The sequence below is a fragment of the Lagenorhynchus albirostris genome, chromosome 4 (genome assembly GCF_949774975.1).
Source record: "Lagenorhynchus albirostris chromosome 4, mLagAlb1.1, whole genome shotgun sequence".
Taxonomy (NCBI): domain Eukaryota; kingdom Metazoa; phylum Chordata; class Mammalia; order Artiodactyla; family Delphinidae; genus Lagenorhynchus; species Lagenorhynchus albirostris.
Window position 1 is genome coordinate 96,802,006 of NC_083098.1, and position 19,907 is coordinate 96,821,912.

Sequence of the window (19,907 nt, forward strand, 5' to 3'; positions counted from 1 at the left end):
CTTCACTATAATGTAACAGTGTGGTCACGCTGAGCATTTACATGTGAAACACATATTTTATTGTAAGTAACCATCCTTTTATTTTAAAATACTTTGTGGGCTTCCCTGGTGGTGCAGTGGTTAAGAATCCGCCTGCCAATGCAGGGGACATGGGTTCGAGCCCTGGTCCGGGAGGATGCCTACATGCCGCAGAGTAGCTGGGCCCGTGTGCCACAACTGCTGAGCCTGCGCTCCAGAGCCCATGAGCCACAACTCCTGAAGCCTGTGCGCCTAGAGCCCATGCTCCACAACAAGAGAAGCCACCACAGTGAGAAGCCTGCACACCGCAACTAGAGGAAGCCTGAGTGCATCAACAGAGACCCAACACCACCAAAGATAAATACATAAATTTAAAATATTTTGTGTATTTTATTTGAAATTAGGTGTTTAGTTAGATTAAATTATCGATGAATTTCATTTTAAGAGGGTCAAGAGGGTCGGCAAAGTATTTTTTACGAGAAGAGGACAAGGGGAGAAGGTTGGGACCATAGAGGTAATCCAGTACAGCTCAGTCTGATGAGGGGGGTAGCTGGGCCATACACGCCCCCACTTTGAATCCCGCTCTACCCTTCACAGATTATGTCACTTCAGGCAAGTTGTTTCACATCTCTGAGCCTTTCTCAGGTGTACTATGTGTAATAATACACGTGGCTTCTGGGTTGCGGAAAGAATGAAATGAACGCACATGTGTGACATTCAGGATCCTGGCAGGGAACAGACGGCACATTCACGTGGGGTAATTGAAGGAAGCTTCATAAGGGGGCTGTTTACCAGGCTGGGGGCAGGGTTAAGTTAAACTACCCAGGGAAAGTACATTCCCTTAGGGCTATTACTAGCAGGAAGTTATTTCCACCCCAGGTCTACAGGGCCAAGGAAGTTACTTGAAACCCAAAGAGAATAATTATACGGAAGGAACAGCCCTACAGAGCGATGGCCTTCAGCAGAGGGCCTCAGCCAACCATGACAGGCCCACAGGGAAGAAGCTGGGGGGATAAATACCCAGCCTCAGTCTCCTCCTTTGGCCCTCAGATCTTTCATCTATCAGTGTCTCCTACTGGAAAAAAAAAAACAACAGCCAGAGATGAGACGTGGAGTGCCTTTTGATGGCGTCCATAAAGGTCAGCCTCCCAGAGCATAGAGCAGAAGGGGAAAGCGGGGAGCAAATCTGGAGGAGAAAAAAAGAGGATGATTACACAGCATGAAAAACACAGTACATGGCAAAGTAAGAACTTTATAAGTGGTAGCACAGTTGACTAAATAAGTAAACACACCCACACACATACATATACACATACATATACACATACACATACACATACACATACATACAGGGGAAACTCAAATAATCTCCCCAAAGTATGAATAGAACCTCCACTAGAATCTAGTTGATCTTGTAGGGAAGGTAAAACAATCTCTTTCCTCTACCCATCTTGGGTTCTCTGGCTGAGGCCCTACAAATTAAACTAACAAAAAAACAGATTAATAAGAGAAAAAACAAGCAGACATTTATAAACACGTGTGTCAAGCATACACATGGGAGCACTTAGAGGTGAGTATCTCAAAGAGGTCATTAGAACCTAGGCTTACACAGCATCTTGACAAAAGAACAGTATATTTTTAGAGACATGACATGAGAAGGACTTTGGGCTCCTACAGGTGGCAAATTGTGGGAAGGCGAGGAGATGGGGAAACTAATGGTAAATAAGGGTCTAGAATTGTCTATGGTGATTTATTTCTGTTCTTCTTGATAGAGAGGGGAGGTGGCGGAGAGGAGGGCATCTTTACAAATTATGTTCTGCATTTAGGCAAATAAGGGGAAGGCAAAGAGCTTTTCTTATATCTGCTGATTCTCAATTGCCTTCAGCTCCAAATCATCCTTAAACCAAAGTGGCATATTCTGCTACCTTTCCGTCTCTTCGTTCAAAGGCTTTTTCTACTGCATTCCTTTATAGATTATATCAAATTTCCACGTCAGCAATGACAACTTGACCTCTCTGAGCCACAGACTTTCGAAACTTTAAAATAAAGGTAGTAATATTTGCCCTCAAAACATATTAAGGGGGATGTTGTCCCAGTAATTGAGCAGCATTTAAGCGAGAGATTCAGGGAATTAAGCATATCCAATTCCTCATCTACAGCATGGAGAGTAAGCGTAGCTGAATGTTACATTGCTTAGAAACTATGCCAGGGCAGTGGCGACCTTGGTCTAAACCGGTGCCTTGGTTGAAATACAGTTACCTGTAAGTGCTGCAATTTAAAACAAACACTTGAAGGGTAGTTTTCCGGATTGTTCCCAAAGCCACACTGAGATTAAAGGCAGTCTTATTTCACCCTGACAGGCGTTTGGGCACAAGCATCGCTGAACCTGGTTAAACCAGTTCCGGCAACCGGGGGATCAGCCCTAAATGTTTACACAACTTTCTGACTCCTGGGAAAGGCAAGGCTACCTGATTTTTCTACTGTTTCTGAAAGCTTCAATAGTTTCAGAAGTCTTAACAGTCAGGTGGGAGTTGTGTAACCAGAGGTGAGGAGCAGCCAGGGTTCCTGGAGTCAAAGGAAAAATAAACACATCTCTTTGCATACAGAGTAGATTAGCTGCTTCTTTTTGATATCACACGCTTTCCATTTTCAGGTCTTAAAAAACCCACAAGGCGACCTGCAGAGGTACCAGCCACTGGCTGCCAGATTAGCATTTCACCAGCTGGAACCAGATGTCAGGATTCTGCACAAATACCTTTTTGAAATGTCGCTTAGTTTCTCAGGGAGTCAGGTTCGGACAAATCTCTCACTATTACCCAGTGACCTCAGGTGCCTTTTCCTCTCAACCCCAGATCAACCCCGGTGTCACACAACAGAAAACTTTAAAATAGGCTTTGGTTCCAAATCTGTCACCATGCTCCAGGAAAGATGATATTCAATCTAAAACTTTATGCAATAATCCAAACCCATAAACACAGATGTATGCTTTATTTCATCATCTAAAACCCCAAATCCAAAAGTACCACTAACACACACAGACAGCTGCTCCGATAAAAACTGAATCCATAACAGAATTTGTACCACACTTTTCACAAAATACGTGAAATGACATTATATGTCATCTTTGTTACAAAACTTTGAAGTTAGCATTAGCTCATGTATTTTACAGGTGGAGAGAAAGCTGGTCTGGGAGATTGTAAGATCTGCCCAGGGGCATGGAGCTCATGAGCAGAGCCAGGACTTAAATACAGGTCTATTCCAATCTCAGACTCAGACAAAAGGGAATTGTGGCCTATCTTCTACTTATTGAAGATATGCAATATTAGAACATAAGTAAGTTTGCAGTATTTCAAAAAGACAAAAGTTAAACCTATTGTATTATTTGGCTTTAGAATAAAAACTTCAAAGCTTAAGGATTTGTTTTCTCAGAGAACTCTTTACATGGAATCTGAAGCAGGTTAAAATTTACTGAATAAGATGATGCTGATTAATAATGCACTTTGTTAGATAAATGTATTTTCGTTATATACTTTCACAGTTCAATCCATGGGCCCACTTAAAATTTAGGGATCTTCAGATGAGAAACACTGAGTAAAAGCAAGATAGCTCACGGCAATGAATAAAAGCTCTCAGAAGTCATACACGACTTTGTTCCACTTTGTTCCAACATAACTTGTATGTTGTCCATACAAGTTATGTATTTTGTTCCTCAGATTTTATGCTTAATTACTACCATTCATGACAATATTTTTTTGATATTATGACAGATTAGTAGACTTGCTTGATGGAAACCAACTCATCATCATCATCATTATCATCATCAAAAAAGAGAGCTAAATAAGAAAAACTCATTGACAAAAAAAGATGGGACAAGAATTAAGTTTTCAAAGAAATGGGGGTAGGAGGAAATCTAACCACACTCCATACACAAGAATATGTTTTGATTTGTTAAAAGAGTTCCTGCTGCCACAGCTCTCTGGCTTTTTTGGGATTTCCTCTCCTAACATGATGAATTCGTTGATAAAAATTAAATCTCTCTTTTCTAACTCCTGATCTAAATGCAATATGAAGTACACAGAATCGTTTGTGAAATATTCTTGCCAAAAATGTTTAACCTGAACCTATTCAAGCTTTTAGATCTCATTTCCAATTTATAGAAAATACAGGGGATAGAGAATCAAGTTGAACACTAAGAGGAAATAATGAGACAGATCCAGTATGGGGAATATCCCAAAAGTTAATGTCATGGGGAAAGTGAAGGAACTGTTTTAGATTAAAAGCTAGAACAACAGATGCGATGTATACAACTTGATTGGATCTTGATTCAAAGAAACCTAGCTATAAAATATATATTTGGTGAATAATTAAAAATATATGAATACGGTCTATATAACAGATAATAGGAATTTTTTGTTAATTTAGGAGAGATGATGTTATGGTAAGTAGAATGGTCTTATTCTCCTCTCTTTCATTGTAGTCTTTCTACATGACTAGCTTGGGTTTCCTCACAGCATGGCGGACTCTGGGTAGTTGGACTTTTTTTTTTATTGGCCGTGCCACATGGTGTGCAGGATCTTAGCTCCCTGGCCAGGGATCAAACCCATGCCCCTTGCAGTGGAAGCATGGAGTCTTAACCACTGGACCGCCAGTGAAGTCCCATTTGACTTCTTACATGGTAGCTGATTTCCCAGGGTGAGTGGAGGCTGCCAGCCTTCTTAAAGACTAAGCCCAAACTGGCATAGTTGCACTTTTGTTACATTCTGATGATTAAAGCAAGTTGCAAGCCCAGCCCAGATAGAAATGGGGGAGAGGTAGATTCCACTTCCTCATGGGTGGAAAAGTACATGCTTGCAAAGAGGGAAGGAAGTGATGACAGCCATCTTTGGGGACTATCTACTCCCTTACCTCCAAAGAATGGATTAAATATATTGAGATGTTGAATGAAAGCCACGCTCTCCACAAGACAAGCCTAGACATTGAAAATATGCTTCTATTAATAAATAAGGAAAATGTTGACAGCTCAGGTCAAAGCCAGTGAAGCATTTTGTTTACAAAGCATTTCATTTCCCTCCCCTGTAGGCAAAGAATTTACAGTCTAAGAGGCAAAGGTAGAGATGTGCACACACGATCAAAGATTAAGACATTATTCCCTCAAAAATACTTCATTTTAGACCTACCACCATTTTCCGGTTTTCCTTCTGCCTTTGAGCAGTATCTGAAGAGTGAATCCAAGAGCTGAAACTGTATTTTACTGATTTCTGTCTTCCTACTGCCTTTTGGAGAACCTGGCATACAGTGAGTACCCATAAATGTTTGTTGAATTCAGTGAGTGACTTCTATCATACAAACTGTTGTCCATACAGGTGTTGGGATTTTAGCAAATGAGAAAAGCTAAAGCAAAATCATGTATCTGCCATGATTGAGAAACGGAGCTGTTCTGGTTCACAACTATGCAGAACAGAACCAGGAGCGAGGCAGTAAGCATGACGTTTATTTCAGTTGTAAAAATAATTATTACAAATCCAGGCTGAAAAGTCCTACACATTATTAAGAAGAAAGCCTCTCAGACTTCACTTCAGAAAATATTTACAGATGGGTGTTCTTATTGTTTCAGTGTTCCACTGAGGATATGACTAAGGAGGTGGCTGGGACTGCAGCAGTGGCCAAGGTTGAGGCTGAGCCTGGCCGCAATCAGAGAGCCTAATGCAGATGGAGGTGCCTAATAGTTTTTTAGTTTGGGTAGTGCTATGGACTGCATTGTGTCCCCTCCCCCCAATTCATATGCTGAAGCTCTAGCCCCCATGTGACTATATTTGGAGATACAGCCTTTAAAGAGGTAATTACAGTTAAATGAGGTGGGCCCTAATTCAAAAGAACCATGTCCTCAGGATGTGAGTGCAATAAGAAAAGGCCATGTGAGGACACAATAAGGCAGCGATTTGTAAGCCAGGAGAAAGTCCTCACCAGAAAACCCTGCTGGCATCTTGATCTTGGACTCCCAGCCTTCAGAACTGTGACAAAATATATTTCCATTGTTTAAAGCCACTCTGTGATATTTTTTCGTGACAGCCATAGCAAATTAAGAAAGGTGACAAAGTATTCACATGAATGTGCTCCCATATAAAAGCTTATTTTAAAAGATGAAATAATTGAAGCATACGGAAAATAACAGAGAATAACATATAACAACTCACCTACCACCCAGATTTTAACAAATGTGGCCATCTGGTCATATTTGCTTCAGATACTTTTTAAAGAGATAAAATTTTATACTTAAAGTGTACTTGGTAACCTTTAAATCTGCTTCTATAACCTCCTTACCTCCTATTCTGAAGCTGGAGAAGGACATTCCTGTCCACTTTTTAATATACTTACATGTATGCATATGTCAAAAAGCAACTATAAAAAAGTACCCTAGTACTGTTTTGTATTTACATAAATGTGTAAATACTTTTGCAACTTAGTGTTGTTTTCCTTCAACATCGTTTTCAAGTTTATGTGTACATTTCAATACATGTGGCTACAGTTGATTTTTAGTGCTCTGTGGTCTTCTATTGTATGGGTATACCACAATTTATCCACTTCCTGCTAATATTCAGGTTGTTTTCAATTTTTCAGTACTATAAACACTATAGCATTGGCCAATCTTGTATGTGTTTCCTTGAATGCACATACTACCAGGTACTTGCATCTTCAATTTTACTAGAGACTGCTCTCCAAAATGATTCTACCAACTGTCAGGCTTTTACTTTTGCCCGAATCTGCTAGGTTTGAAGTGGAAATTCATTGCTTATTGTTTCCTGAAGAATACTTTACATACAATGAGCTGTGCAATTTGATGATCTTTGATAAATGTACTCACCTGTGCAATCAGAACCACACTCAAGACACAAAGTATTTCCATCATCCCTTGAAATTTCCTTAGACCCCCATGCAAAGCATTGTTTACAATGCCACCCTAGTTAACCACTCCCCCCCAATAATCCACCTCGGTCCCCAAGCAATCACTGGACTGTTTTAACAATGGATTAGTTTTTATTTTAGAAAATTTTATATAAAAGGAACCCCATGGTACATTCTCTTTGTGTTTGGCTTCTTTCAGTCAGCATAATCGTTTTGAGATTCATCCATGTTGTTGGGTTTATCAGCACACAGACTTTTTTTTTTTTTTTTTTGCGGTACGTGGGCCTCTCTGCTGTGGCCTCTCCCGTTGCGGAGCACAGGCTCCGGACGCGCAGGCTCAGCGGCCATGGCTCACGGGCCCAGCCGCTCCGCGCCATGTGGGATCTTCCCAGACCGGGGCACGAACCCGTGTCCCCTGCATCGGCAGGCGGACTCTCAACCACTTGCACCACCAGGGAAGCCTAGCACATAGTCTTTTCCTTTTCATTGTATGGATGTATTTTTTGCTTATCCATGCACTTGTTGGTGAACTTGGGTTGTGCCCAATTTAGGGTATTACAAAAAAGGTTGCTGTAAACATTTCTATGTAGCCGTTTGCTTTAATTTCTCTTGGGTGGGTAAAAGAAAAGGAATGGCTGGGTGTGCGATAGGTGTACGTTTAAGTCTACTCATTGTGGGTTTTATCTGCATTTCCCTAGTGGTAATGTTGAGCATCCTTTGATGTGCTTATTGGCCATTCATTTATCTTATTTTGTGAAGTGACCGTAAAATATTTTGTTCATTTCTTTTTTTTTAACATCTTTATTGGAGTATAATTAGAGTGTTGTGTTAGTTGCTGCTTTATAACAAAGTGAATCAGCTATACATACATCCCCATATCTCCTCCCTTTTGTGTCTCCCTCCCACCCTCCCTATCCCACCCCACTAGGTGGACACAAAGCACTGAGCTGACCTCCCTGTGCTATGCGGCTGCTTCCCACTAGCTATCTATTTTACATTTGTTAGTGTATATATGTCCATGTCTCTCTCTCTCTCTCTCTCTCTCTCTCTCTCTCGCTTCATCCAAGCTTACCTTTCCCCCTCCCCATGTCTTCAAGTCCATTCTCTACGTCTGCATCTTTATTCCTGTCCTGCCCCATGTTCATTTCTTAAATGGGTTATTTTACTTCTTATTCTTGAGTTGTGCAATCTCTTTATATATTCTGGAATTCTTTATCAGATATATTTGTCAAATATTTTCTCCCAGTTTGTGACTAGAAATTTTATTTTCTGAAGTGTCTTTTGAAGAGCAAAAGTTTTTAGTTTTGATGAAGACCAATTTATCAATTTTTTCTTTAATGGTTTGTGCCATTTGTGCTCTAAGAAATCTCTGTAAAAACAAGGTCACTAAGATTTTCTCCTGTTTTCTTCTATAAGTTTTAGCTCTCATACTTAGGTCTCTGTATGGGGTGAAAGTGAAAGTTCACTGTGTGTGTGTGTGTGTATTACAGTATCATTTGTTGAAAAGACTTCCCTTTCTATTGAAATGCCTTGGCACCTTTGTTGAAAATCAGTTTACCACGTATGTAGGGTTTATTTCTGGATTCTCTTTTCTGTGTCCTTGATCTTATGTCTATCTTTACCCCAATTACCACTGTTTTGATTACTGTAGCTTTATAAGTTCTGAGACCAGGTAGCGTATAAGTCCTCCAACTTTTGCTCTTGTCTCATAGGTTGGCCAGAACATTTCCATATACATTTTAGAATTAGCTTGTCAATTTTTTTTTTTTTTTGTGGTACGCGGGCCTCTCACTGTTGTGGCCTCTCCCGTTGTGGAGCACAGGCTCCGGACGCACAGGCTCAGCAGCCATGGCTCACGGGCCCAGCCACTCCGTGGCATGTGGGATCTTTCCGGACCGGGGCACGAACCCGTGTCCCCTGCATCGGCAGGTGGACTCTCTTGTCAATTTTTTAAAAAATCCTGATGGGATTTGATCGTGTTGAAACTATAGACAAACTTGGGAGCATCAACATCCTAACATTATTGATACATAAGCATGGTATTGCCCTCCATTTATTTAAATCTTGAATTATTCTCAATACTCTTTTTATAGTTGGTATAGAGAGCTTACACATCTTTGGTTGGACTTATCCCTAGAAATCTGATGTGTTTCGCTGCTGCTATAAATGGTATCTTTTAAAATTTTCTTTTTCTAACTAATGTTGCTGGTATATAAACCTTGCAAAATTCACTTATCAATTCTAATAGCTATTGGTAGATTCCTTTTAATTTTCTACATGCATAATTATGTCATCTATAAATAATGACAATTTTCTTTCTTTCTTTCTTTCTGAACCTCATTCCTTTCACCTCTTCTCTGCCTTTACTGCACTGGTTATGCTCTCCAGTACAATACTGAATATGAATTGTGAAAGCAGGCCCCCTTGTCACATTACTGATCTCAGAGAGAAAGTGCACAAGGCAGAATACTGGCCCCCAAAGATGTCCATGTCCTAATCTCCAGAATTTTTGAATATATTATATGGCAAAGGGGAATTAAAGTTGAAGATGGAATTAAGGTTACATATAAGCAGGCCTTAACATAGGGAGATTATTCTAGATTACCCGGGTGGGCCCAGTGTAATAACAAGTGTCCTTAAAAGTGCAAGAGGGAGGCAGAAGGGTCAATGTCAGAATGATGTGATGAGAAAGTATTCAGCCCGCTGTTGTTGGCTTTGGAGATGGAGGGAGAGGGCTACAAGCCAAGGGATGTGTGAGGCTCCTCGATACTAGAAAGGACAAGGGAACAGATTCCCCCCTAGAGCCTCCAGAAAGAAACACAGCCCTGCTGACACCCTGATTTTAGTCCAGTGACACCTGTGTCAGGCTTCTAACCTGCAGAACTGTCAGATAATGAATTTGTGTTGTTTAAAACACTAACGTTTGTGGTAATTTATTACAGCAGCAACAGAAAACAAATATAGAAAGCTTTAGATTTTCCAGCACTAAGTATGGTGTTTGCTGTAGAGTTCCTGTGGATGTTGTCTATTTGCCCTTGGGTGCCTTCTAGTTTATTTCTGAAACATACTGTTAACTCCAATATTTCCTCTGAGCTCTGTCAGCTCTCATTTTATTTCCTCCTGTTGCTTGTCCATCTAATTTTTGAGCTTTCCTGATTTTGATGTTATATTGTTCCTTCTCAGGTTCTATCATTTCTTTAATTTCTTCAGCATTTTAACAAATATTACTGTTTTCTTCTGCTTTGTAAAAGTTTCTAGGATATCTTCATTTCCTGTGGGTATGTGATACACGCTGTTATCCTGTTTTCTTAAAGCATATTGTATGATGTGGTCATGTTTAAGTGAGATGGACTTTGTCATATTTTCCTCCTATATTTTCAGAAGATTCCTGGGTAGGTGGTGAGGTAGGCCTGGAGTTTCCTGGTTTTGTAGTTCTAGGGTTCTCTCTTCTGTAGTTACTACAGAGTATTAGATAACATTTTTTTTTAAGATAACTTTTATTTTTATTATTCTTTTTGTAATAGCTGATATTTTAGTCTTACTTATTTATTCGACCGTGCCGCTTGGCCTGCAGTATCTTAGTTCGTGGACCAGGGATGGAACCTGGGCCCAGCAGTGCAGGTGCTGAGTTCTAACCACTGGACCGCCAGGGAATTCCCAGATGACATGGTTTTTTATGAACCTTCTTAGTACTTTCTGAATTGTCTCATCTGGTCCCCTCTTCTATCTGTATCAGAACCTTGTCTCCTTTATCCCCAGGGTCCTTCCCTCGTCAATGTCTATCCTATATCCAGTAGCTTCTCTCAGGGCAGGTCTATGTGCTCTCACCAGCTACTTCCAGGAACCCTGAAGACCAGGTTGCCCTGGCACCCTCATACCTTCCTGCAGGCTCCCATTACAGCTTCCGGCTGAATGCTGGACAGCCCTCTCCCAATTTTGATTGTGGTTTTGGATGCACCAGTTGAGGATCTGCCACGATGACTGGGGGCGCCTCCTTTTGGGGCTGACGACATGTCAGCAGATTCTGGGCTCTTTGTACCATCACAGGCCTCCCTCACTTTCCCTCCGTTCACTCCTCCAAAGCTGTTGTTCCCATGTGATCCTTTTGCTATTGATGGATTTAGCCCAAACTGCTCATTTCTGGGATCCATAGGGATATTCTGTCATCTAATTTTAGTGAAGATGGTGTCACTGTGATTTTTCTTTTGCTATCCTAGTTGTTCTATGGGGATTTGAGATTAAATACTCACTGCTGCTGCCATTCAGCCTTCTATAATTGGTTTTTTATTTTAAAATGATTTTTTTTTCTATTTACACTGTTAACGCCCAGGATAGGACAGACTATGGTAAGTTTTAACATATAAATGCAAAATTTTAGTGACTAAACACAAGCACTATTTCTTGCTCATGTCACAGTCCAATGCAGTCAGCACGCTCTCCTGGTAGGTTTCCAAGCAGTGACTCACATGCCCTGGCTGCTTCCACTTTGCAAATTCTTTGTTTACAGCCAAATGGGAAGACAAGAGAGTGGTCAACGGTGATCACTGGTTGTGCCGCAGTGAGTTTTACTGCCAGGTCTGGAAGCCACATATATCCCTCATCACCACATCTTACTGGCCAGAACTCGGTTACATGGCTCCATACTCACCATAAGAGAGGCCTGGAAACAGAGCCACACTGAAGATCTCTGCCACTATCTGTACAGCTGCCCAAGCAACTTTGGGAAAGAAGGCAGACTATAAAACATAAGATGCTGCCTGTCTCTTCATATATCTGTAAAAGGATTTAAGATGTAATCTGATCAAAGGACTGGTCACCACTGTTTTTAATAAGGTTTTAATTCCATTAGTACAAAATTTTAATTAAAAAAAAATTTGTGAATCAAATCGTTTTCAAGATTGCAAAAAACATGTTTCCATAGTCTTCAACTAACTGCTGACAAATTTGGGGGAGAGTAAGGCAGCTTATATTCAAATAAAAATGAAAATGTCTCTAATTATAAAGATTCCAGTTAAATATATCTTTTGGAATGATAAAGTATTAAACTGTACTACTAATATATGCAGTAAGAAAATGGTGGTTTGTCATCATTTATAAACATAAATGTATTTACAAACATTCTAAATATTCAGTATACATACTTCAGGAGAAATCTAGTCTTAAGACAGTGATTTTTATTACCTTTCGTCTACCATGTTTGACACTATAAATATACTCACTGAAAATATTAACACAATATTTAAATAAAAATGAAGTTCATGAAAATTTATAAAATAAAACCAATGTACTCTGACTTCTAAGCATATCTTAAATATTTCAACTCTATTTTTCTGGCCTGGTCAGACCATTTAAAAATATTTCCACACTATTTTAATTTTAGGGTACAAAACAGTAGCAACTTACTAAGTTTCCATTTTTTAAATTAATACAGAAATTCTCAAAATACTGAAAACCCTGTTTTATGAAAGCAGTAACCACATCATAACAACTTATTTCATCAAGAACACATCTTCAAAAGGCACATTTTAATGACTGGTATTTATCTAAAGATATTAGCTTGAGCTTTGAATTTCCAGTCAATTTTCCATTATCTCAACATTAAGATCATGGAGGGTCAGGGGAGGTAGGAGAACACAGGTTTCCAATGGACTTCCACTAGGACAGCAGTATCCTCACTCATCACATCCACGAAGACCAAGAGAAAGATGTGAAGAAAGGGAGAATGGCAGATCTGACTTCCATCCTAATTCAATCTTCAGGAAATACTTTTTATATAAAAACAATTTGAAAAATTACAGGACAGAAAGCTTAACGACAAAAGGCCAAGATCACAAACTGCCCAGTTTAGTCTGAGTGGTGATGTTATTTGTTTGGAGCCTAAGAAGAGAATGAAGCTCCTGCTTCTTTGGGATCAAATCTTCATATCGGGCTCATCTCAATTTCAATCACTTGGTAAGTTAAAAGTACTACAAATTCCCAGGATGTCAGAAATACTGATATTCAAAATCAAATAAAAATGACTTAATGGTTATCTCTGTTACGGTCCCCTTTAACTGGGACTGGTATTCTAAAGTTGACTGTAATTATAGTAACATCAGTAATTTCAAGTACCCTACAACACTACTATTATTTTTAAGAGGTTATGTTCTAGGACCTGAAAATGCAACCCAATATACGGTTTGAGTTATGGTTTACCTTTCAGTGAAGTTTAATACTAATTGAAGTACTAAATTGAACGAGATCAGTACTCTGAGGTACTAAATGATTAAGTATTGATCCCATGCAAGAAACAGATGGGAATTTTTAATGCTATTCTGGAATTTCAAAATACTGGGGATCTATCTTAATTTCATATTATTCCCCTCAAGTCTCAGTTGAGTGTTTCCATTTTTTTAAAGGGGGAGATAGCGTTAGATTTTTTTTCCCTCACTATAACAAAATAATTGACCCAAAATATTCTGAAGTACAAAAAAGAAAATGGTCATTGGTAACTTGAAATATAATTTTCTGGTCCCTAATAATGGTCACTTTAGGAGCATTTATTCAAGTTCTAAAGTAGCAGCTTTTTAAATTAAGGCAACATTGTTTTATTCTTAACTATTTTCTATTAACTACTCTATTAAAGCTCATAAGAGCAGTTTCATCTTCAAAGGCCTTTTATAATGTAAGAAGAGTTAACATGACCATTCTTCTCAATATTAAAAAAGTATATAAAAAGTTATTGTATTCAAAGTCAACAAACACCTTATTTTTCTGTTTGGAATTCTAGAGTAATTATAGTCATTCCAGAATGTGTAAACTATGAAATGACCTCTGAAACTAACATCAACAACATAAAATATAATTTTTCTACAAAAATACGACATAGGAGATATATCACTTCTTCCCTGAAATAGAAATTTAGTATTTGGACAGAAAACTGTAAACTTCAATTACATTCAAAGAAAACCTTTTAGAAACTTATATTATTTGAGGTTTTGGCAACTGGAGCTCTTACCAGCAGGTTTACAGGGCAGTAATGTTGTAACAACACAATAATGCCAAACAGTTTCTTTCTCTCACATCTGCTACCAGGAGGAAAAAAAAGGCTTCCTGCAGTGGACAGTCTGGGTGAATGAATTGCTGAGGTGGACGATCCGACCCTGACCTCCACCTTGACTGCGCTCCACAATCACACAAGGCATCTGTACTAGCTGGACAGGACTCCTCCTGTCTCTCAATGCCTGAGTAAGATTTAAGATCTGTGGAAAGAAGAGAGGTTTTCATCAGTTCAAAAAGGATAAAAACCTTCCGTTCTTTGACATTAGTTTAACCATCTATTCATAACTACAATTTTTATTTCATCCATTTATGCCCAACAGAGACTGTGATGAGTAACTGCTATCAATATATATATGTGGATGTACAGATGCTTATACACACACATATACACAGACAAATGCACAGGATTAAACTTAAATAATTTTTGCCAATTGGTAACTTTGAAATATTCTAGAATGCATCTATGTCCAGGAGCAATGGAGTCAGAGACTGAATGAAGTGAATGGTTCCACATACGTACCCCAGTTGACACTGGACCTAAAAAAATACTGGTCTAAATAGTCTGGTTTTTACTAAATACTTGCCTTACCCACTCATTCAACAAATAAATTTACTGCATGCTTATTATGTGCTAGGCTCTGTTCTAAGTGCTGGGGATGCAACAGTAAGAAAACAAACAAAATCTCTGCCTTCACAGAGCTCACATTTCAGCAGGGGAGGAGTCAATAAACATCTCAAACAAGTCAATTACACCAAGTATTAGAAGGAAAAAGTGCTATGGGGAAGCATGACGCAGGGCAAGTGAATTAGCGAACTCGGGAAGGTAGCATTTAAAGTAAAGTTTTATTTAAGAGTCTATTCTTTTTTTTTTTTTTTTTTGCGGTACGCGGGCCTCTCACTGCTGTGGCCTCCCCCGTTGTGGAGCACAGGCTCCGGACGCGCAGGCTCAAGCGGCCGTGGCTCACGGGTCCAGCCGCTCCGCGGCATGTGGGATCTTCCCGGACCGGGGCATGAACCTGTGTCCCCTGCATCGGCAGGCGGACTCTAAGAGTCTATTCTTAAATAGGAGAAGTAAAACTAGGAAAAGTAAACTATATTACATTCCATGTTTAAACATACTCTTGGAATTGCTACTTGAGCATATAAATAAGGTTATGAAACAATGCATAGCTTACAGCCTATTCTACTCTGTTCAAATAAAAATTTAATAATTAATTTTCTTTTTTTCCCTGCATATCAGGTAAAAAATTCCCTTTGGGGGCTTCCCTGGTGGCGCAGTGGTTGAGAGTCCGCCTGCCAATGCAGAGGACACGGGTTCGTGCCCCGGTCCGGGAGGATCCCACATGCCACGGGGCGGCTGGGCCCGTGAGCCACGGCCGTTGAGCCTGCGCGTCCGGAGCCTGTGCTCCGCAACGGGAGAAGCCACAACAGTGAGAGGCCCGCGTACAGAAAAAAAAAAAAATCCCTTTGTTGTGTACGTTAGAAATAAGGATGTCTCCTTCAGGTATTTGAAAATATTTAATATACAGATGGTGTGCATTTTACTAGTTGTTGTAAAGACTGTTTAATAGTGAGATAAGCATAAAGGTTTCAACATAAAGCCATACTAATAAATAAATGTCATAATACTTGAACAGTATAAACTAGATGGTTTAGATCCTGGAAGATCTGAAGTATTTAATACATCAGAGAAATAAACCTTTACTAGTAATAGTAGCTACTCATTGTATTTATGGTTTAGGATTCCTTTTAAGCTCTTCCCTTAAAATCTTCTAGGCTAGTTATGTTTGGATAAAAAGACAAAAAGAATTTACAAAATTTATGTTTATAAGCATTGTTCTTACCATGAAAATAAATGTGGGTACCAGCATGGCTAAGGAATGAAATATTCAGTTAGTTTCCTCTTTTGATTTTAAAAATCCTATTCAAAACATGTTAATCTAAACACACTAATTTAAGTAATCTAATATTTTCCTGACTCTAAAAACAATACATGATTGTTGTAGAGAATCTAGAAGCGGAATGGTACAAAGAAAATCATTCTACAAGACTAAAAAATTTCAAATATATAATAGCAAAAATTATTCAGTCTTAAAACTATCCAAAATATTAGTATTTCTTTGGGAGTTGAGAAGACACTTGATGATCTTGCATTTATTTACTAAAGAAATATTTACTGAGCACGCGCTGTGTTGGGGAGAAGACTAAATAGGGGGAAAAAACCCATCTGAGCCCTTAAAGTGCACACATTGTAGAAACAAACAGCCACACAAACAAATAACTGGAATGTAGTGTGACAAACACTTCAGCAACAGTGGATCTATGCCCTGACTTTACAATCTGATCCCCTCCTTTACATACCACTCACTTTTTCATTTCCCAAAGAATAAACACATCTATTACTATATCTTTACATCAGAGAAGATTAAGATTATTTTTAGAAATAGACTAAACATTGCAGACAAGGAAAAACACTTTATTTATTTATTTTGCGGTACACGGGCCTCTCACTGTTGTGGCCTCTCCCACTGCGGAGCACAGCCTCCGGATGCGCAGGCCCAGCGGCCGTGGCTCACGGGCCCAGCCGCTCCGCGGCATGTGGGATCCTCCCAGACCAGGGCACGAACCCGTGTCCCCTGCATCGGCAGGTGGACTCTCAACCACTGCGCCACCAGCGAAGCTCAGGAAAAACAGTTTAGAATGCTCCATCTATGCCACATTTGATACCATGGTAGGGGTGTGATAGGTCAAGAGCAGATGGTGTGAACTCACAGACTTCTGCATATAGACTTTGCTTTCCTTTGGACTAGTTCACTGGTCCTCAAATTTTAGTGGGCATGAGAATTACTGTACTATCTACATAAAACTATGTATATTCTACTTCCTGGTTGGTTTTAAGCTATTTTTCAACTGTACTATGCCCAATTTGCTGTCCTTTTTTTTTTGGCCTGCACCGTACGGCTTGTGGGATCTGTTTCCTGACTAAGGATTGAACCCGCGCTGCAGCAGTGAAAGCCCGGAATCCTAACCACTAGGCCACCAGGAAACTCCCCCAACATGCTGTCTTAACATCCAATTTCTGAGTGAAATGTGACCCCAATACTCCCATGGAGTGCTAGGGAAATCAGAACTCCTTGAGCGGCAGGAGGAGCCTAGGAAGACAGAGCTGGAGCTTGAAGGAAAAACTGTTCTCCAGAAGGAGAGGAAAAGGCATCCCAGGAGAGACGACAGCACGCAAAGGGCACCACTGGGAGATGTGAACTGGGACTGAAGAACAGTTCTGAGCGGCTAGGCTTAGGGGAAGCTGACAGTGACAAGAGATAAAGGTAGCTATGTTGCTGGAGGCAGACTGCAAAGGTGTTGGAGAAGTTGCTCAAAGTCAGGGCTTAAGCCTGTACGGACTGACAAATCAGGGGAGTTTTAAATCACAAAAGAGATGATCATATCTGCTTTGAGAAAGATTGTTCTGGTCTAATGTGGAAGAAGGATGGGAAAAGAGGTAAGGACACCACTTAGAAGATTAAATCCAGAGAAGAGATGATAAGGACCCCAGGCAGAGGCAATGCCGAAATGTTGCAGATTCGCCAGACTTTAGACTCCCTTATTAAACAGATGCAACGTGTTAACCCCTTTGAGCCAAGTTACAAAATGCAGGCAACTATGTAGAGCTGTTATGAGGAAAAATAATAACAAACATAAAAATATCTAGTAAAGAGTCAAGTACTCAGGAGGTACGAAAGCGTCACTTTCATTTTCTTTAACATCAATTTTTACTGAATCTGCAAATGAGCTTCTGGTTTATATATCACTGAATAGAATTTCACTCTGTATTAATGAAACTGTTTTATTAATCATTTCTGTCACTTTTTTCAGGTCGTGTATAAAATGTATTTCAAATAAATAAGTATTTCTGAGGTCCAGTGCTCCAAACAGGCACAGGTAGAAAGAACATAAAATGACGCTCTTATTGAGCTTGATCATGATTCAAGCTTGATCATGACCCTACTGCTAGTTAAAGTAAAATTCAAAAATTTTAACTGAATAAACATTTCTAGTCAAATTTTAAAAGAAATGCCTTCATACTAGTTCCTAATTCCAGTCCACATCTTTATATGTAGAATGAGAATTGTCACTGATTATGTGTGCAAAACTAAAAACTTACTCTAAACTAGGACAGAAGACTAGGTTGTACGAAGCACAAATCATGATGTTAATTGGCAAAATTAGAAGGGAGAGGGATTCAAGGGATAATTATAAATGGCTGAAATAATGAAACGGAGCAGGACCCTATGTCCTCTGCCTGCCTTTTGTCTGTGGAAAAACCTTAGCCAGAGAATAAGTTTAATCAGAGAAATGAGAAAATACGGAAACAAAGGAAAACAGCCAAAGGAGACCAAATAATAACAGGTTAGTCACTAAGCACAGTCAAAGACCCTTAGTTCCTCCTCAAGGGCTATAGATAATAATCTGGGCCATATCCTGTGAGCTGTCTTATAGATACTGAAACCCCCATCAAGTGGAAGAAGTTAACTACATGATGACCAGACTGTAGCCATGACCTAAGCTGACACAATTCCAAGAATTGGCCTCAAGGAAATGGGAACAAACGGACTCTGGAACTGAAGATTAACTGTACTTACAACAACCAAGATGACGCTGGTCAGACCACCGCATGACCAATTTCAAGATGACTGTCAGAGCTGACTGTGCTGTTTCTGCATGTAGCCCCCTCCCTCCATCTATAAAAGCTCTTGCCCACTGGTTGTAGGAGGGGGGGAGGGGAGTTGGTCATTGGACAGGCGTCTGCCCTCCCCCACCAGTTGCCAGCATCTAAAATAAAGCAAACTTTCCTTTCCACCAACCTTGCCTCTTTATTGGTTTTTGAGCAGCGAGCAGCCCGGATCCCACTTTCGGTTTCAATAACACAGTATTTTGACTCAGTTAAGGAACTGGCTGAATAATGAATTCTGTTGCTTGAAACACAGGTATTAGTTTTTGTTAGTTAAGCCTTGGTTTCAAAGCATTGATTTACTTTAGAATATAAAATAATACCTGATTTTTTTCAGACTTCTTTTAAAAAAGGGTTAAAATCAGAGAGCTACACAATCATGTACATGGTCAGAGTACCTTACTCTTTTTGGCTATCAGAAAGGTCAAAAACAAATTAAAATAAAAAACCAAAACAAAATAAAATTAAAACATAATGTTCTATTTTATTTTTTCTTTCCCAGATCCTGATCCTGTCACTTTTATATTCTATTACACCCATTTGTATAATACTTTACTCCTTTGTATAATACTTTACTCCAGGATATGAATAAATAAACCTAAAACAGCAGATAGCCACTGGTATATCTTTGTAACAGACCTCAGAACTAGAATGTCCCCATACTGTTCAGACAAGCATTTTAAAATTAAAATTTAAATTTCTCACATACTAACTTTAATCTACAATTAAAGCTTACAAGATTATTTACAGCTTTTATTTAAAAAAAACACACAAACATTTCTGAAATAAAGATACATCTTTAGGGATAAGAGAATTCCAGAAGATGGAGCATATTGTTAAGTCAAATAGATATGTTTCAAGCAAAAATGCCAAATAAGGGCATAATTACGTATGCCTGAAAATTTAGTTCAAATATAGTTTAGGGTGGTAACACTCAGCAACATAATTACAATCATCAATCATCTAAGCCCATCATTCATACCTGAATTACCGAAAACACCTCCCCACAAGGCTCCCTGGTTCTAGACTCATCTGCTGAGTCAATGTGCACCCCACTGTCCAATCTGCAGGGATTCTTTGTTGGGTTATGGACACCTTTTGCTGGGATATAAATTCTATTGCCCAGTCCATGCCCAAGACGCACATATAAACAGAATTTAGCACGTAATCTCAGGGAGTTCATAGGAGAAACCCCAGGGTAAGGTCTCCTCTCGGG

General features: G+C 39.4%; 1 protein-coding gene across 4 annotated transcripts in view; it reads right to left on the reverse strand.

The window, feature by feature from the left end:
- Positions 1-11,741: 11,741 nt before the first annotated feature.
- Positions 11,742-19,907, reverse strand: part of PI4K2B (phosphatidylinositol 4-kinase type 2 beta) — a 32,697-nt gene continuing 24,531 nt past the window's right edge. For 2 of the 4 annotated variants that reach the window (XR_009540370.1, XM_060148412.1), the window contains 2 exons: positions 13,919-14,162; positions 11,742-12,686 (listed from right to left, as the gene is read on the reverse strand). Coding sequence is in view for 3 of the 4 variants with exons in the window: in XM_060148412.1 (XP_060004395.1) it covers positions 13,927-14,162 (236 nt within the window). In the remaining variant the exon portion in view is untranslated. Of the gene's footprint in view, positions 14,163-19,907 lie in introns of all 4 variants that reach the window. The other 2 variants (XM_060148413.1, XM_060148411.1) reach the window with 1 other exon arrangement.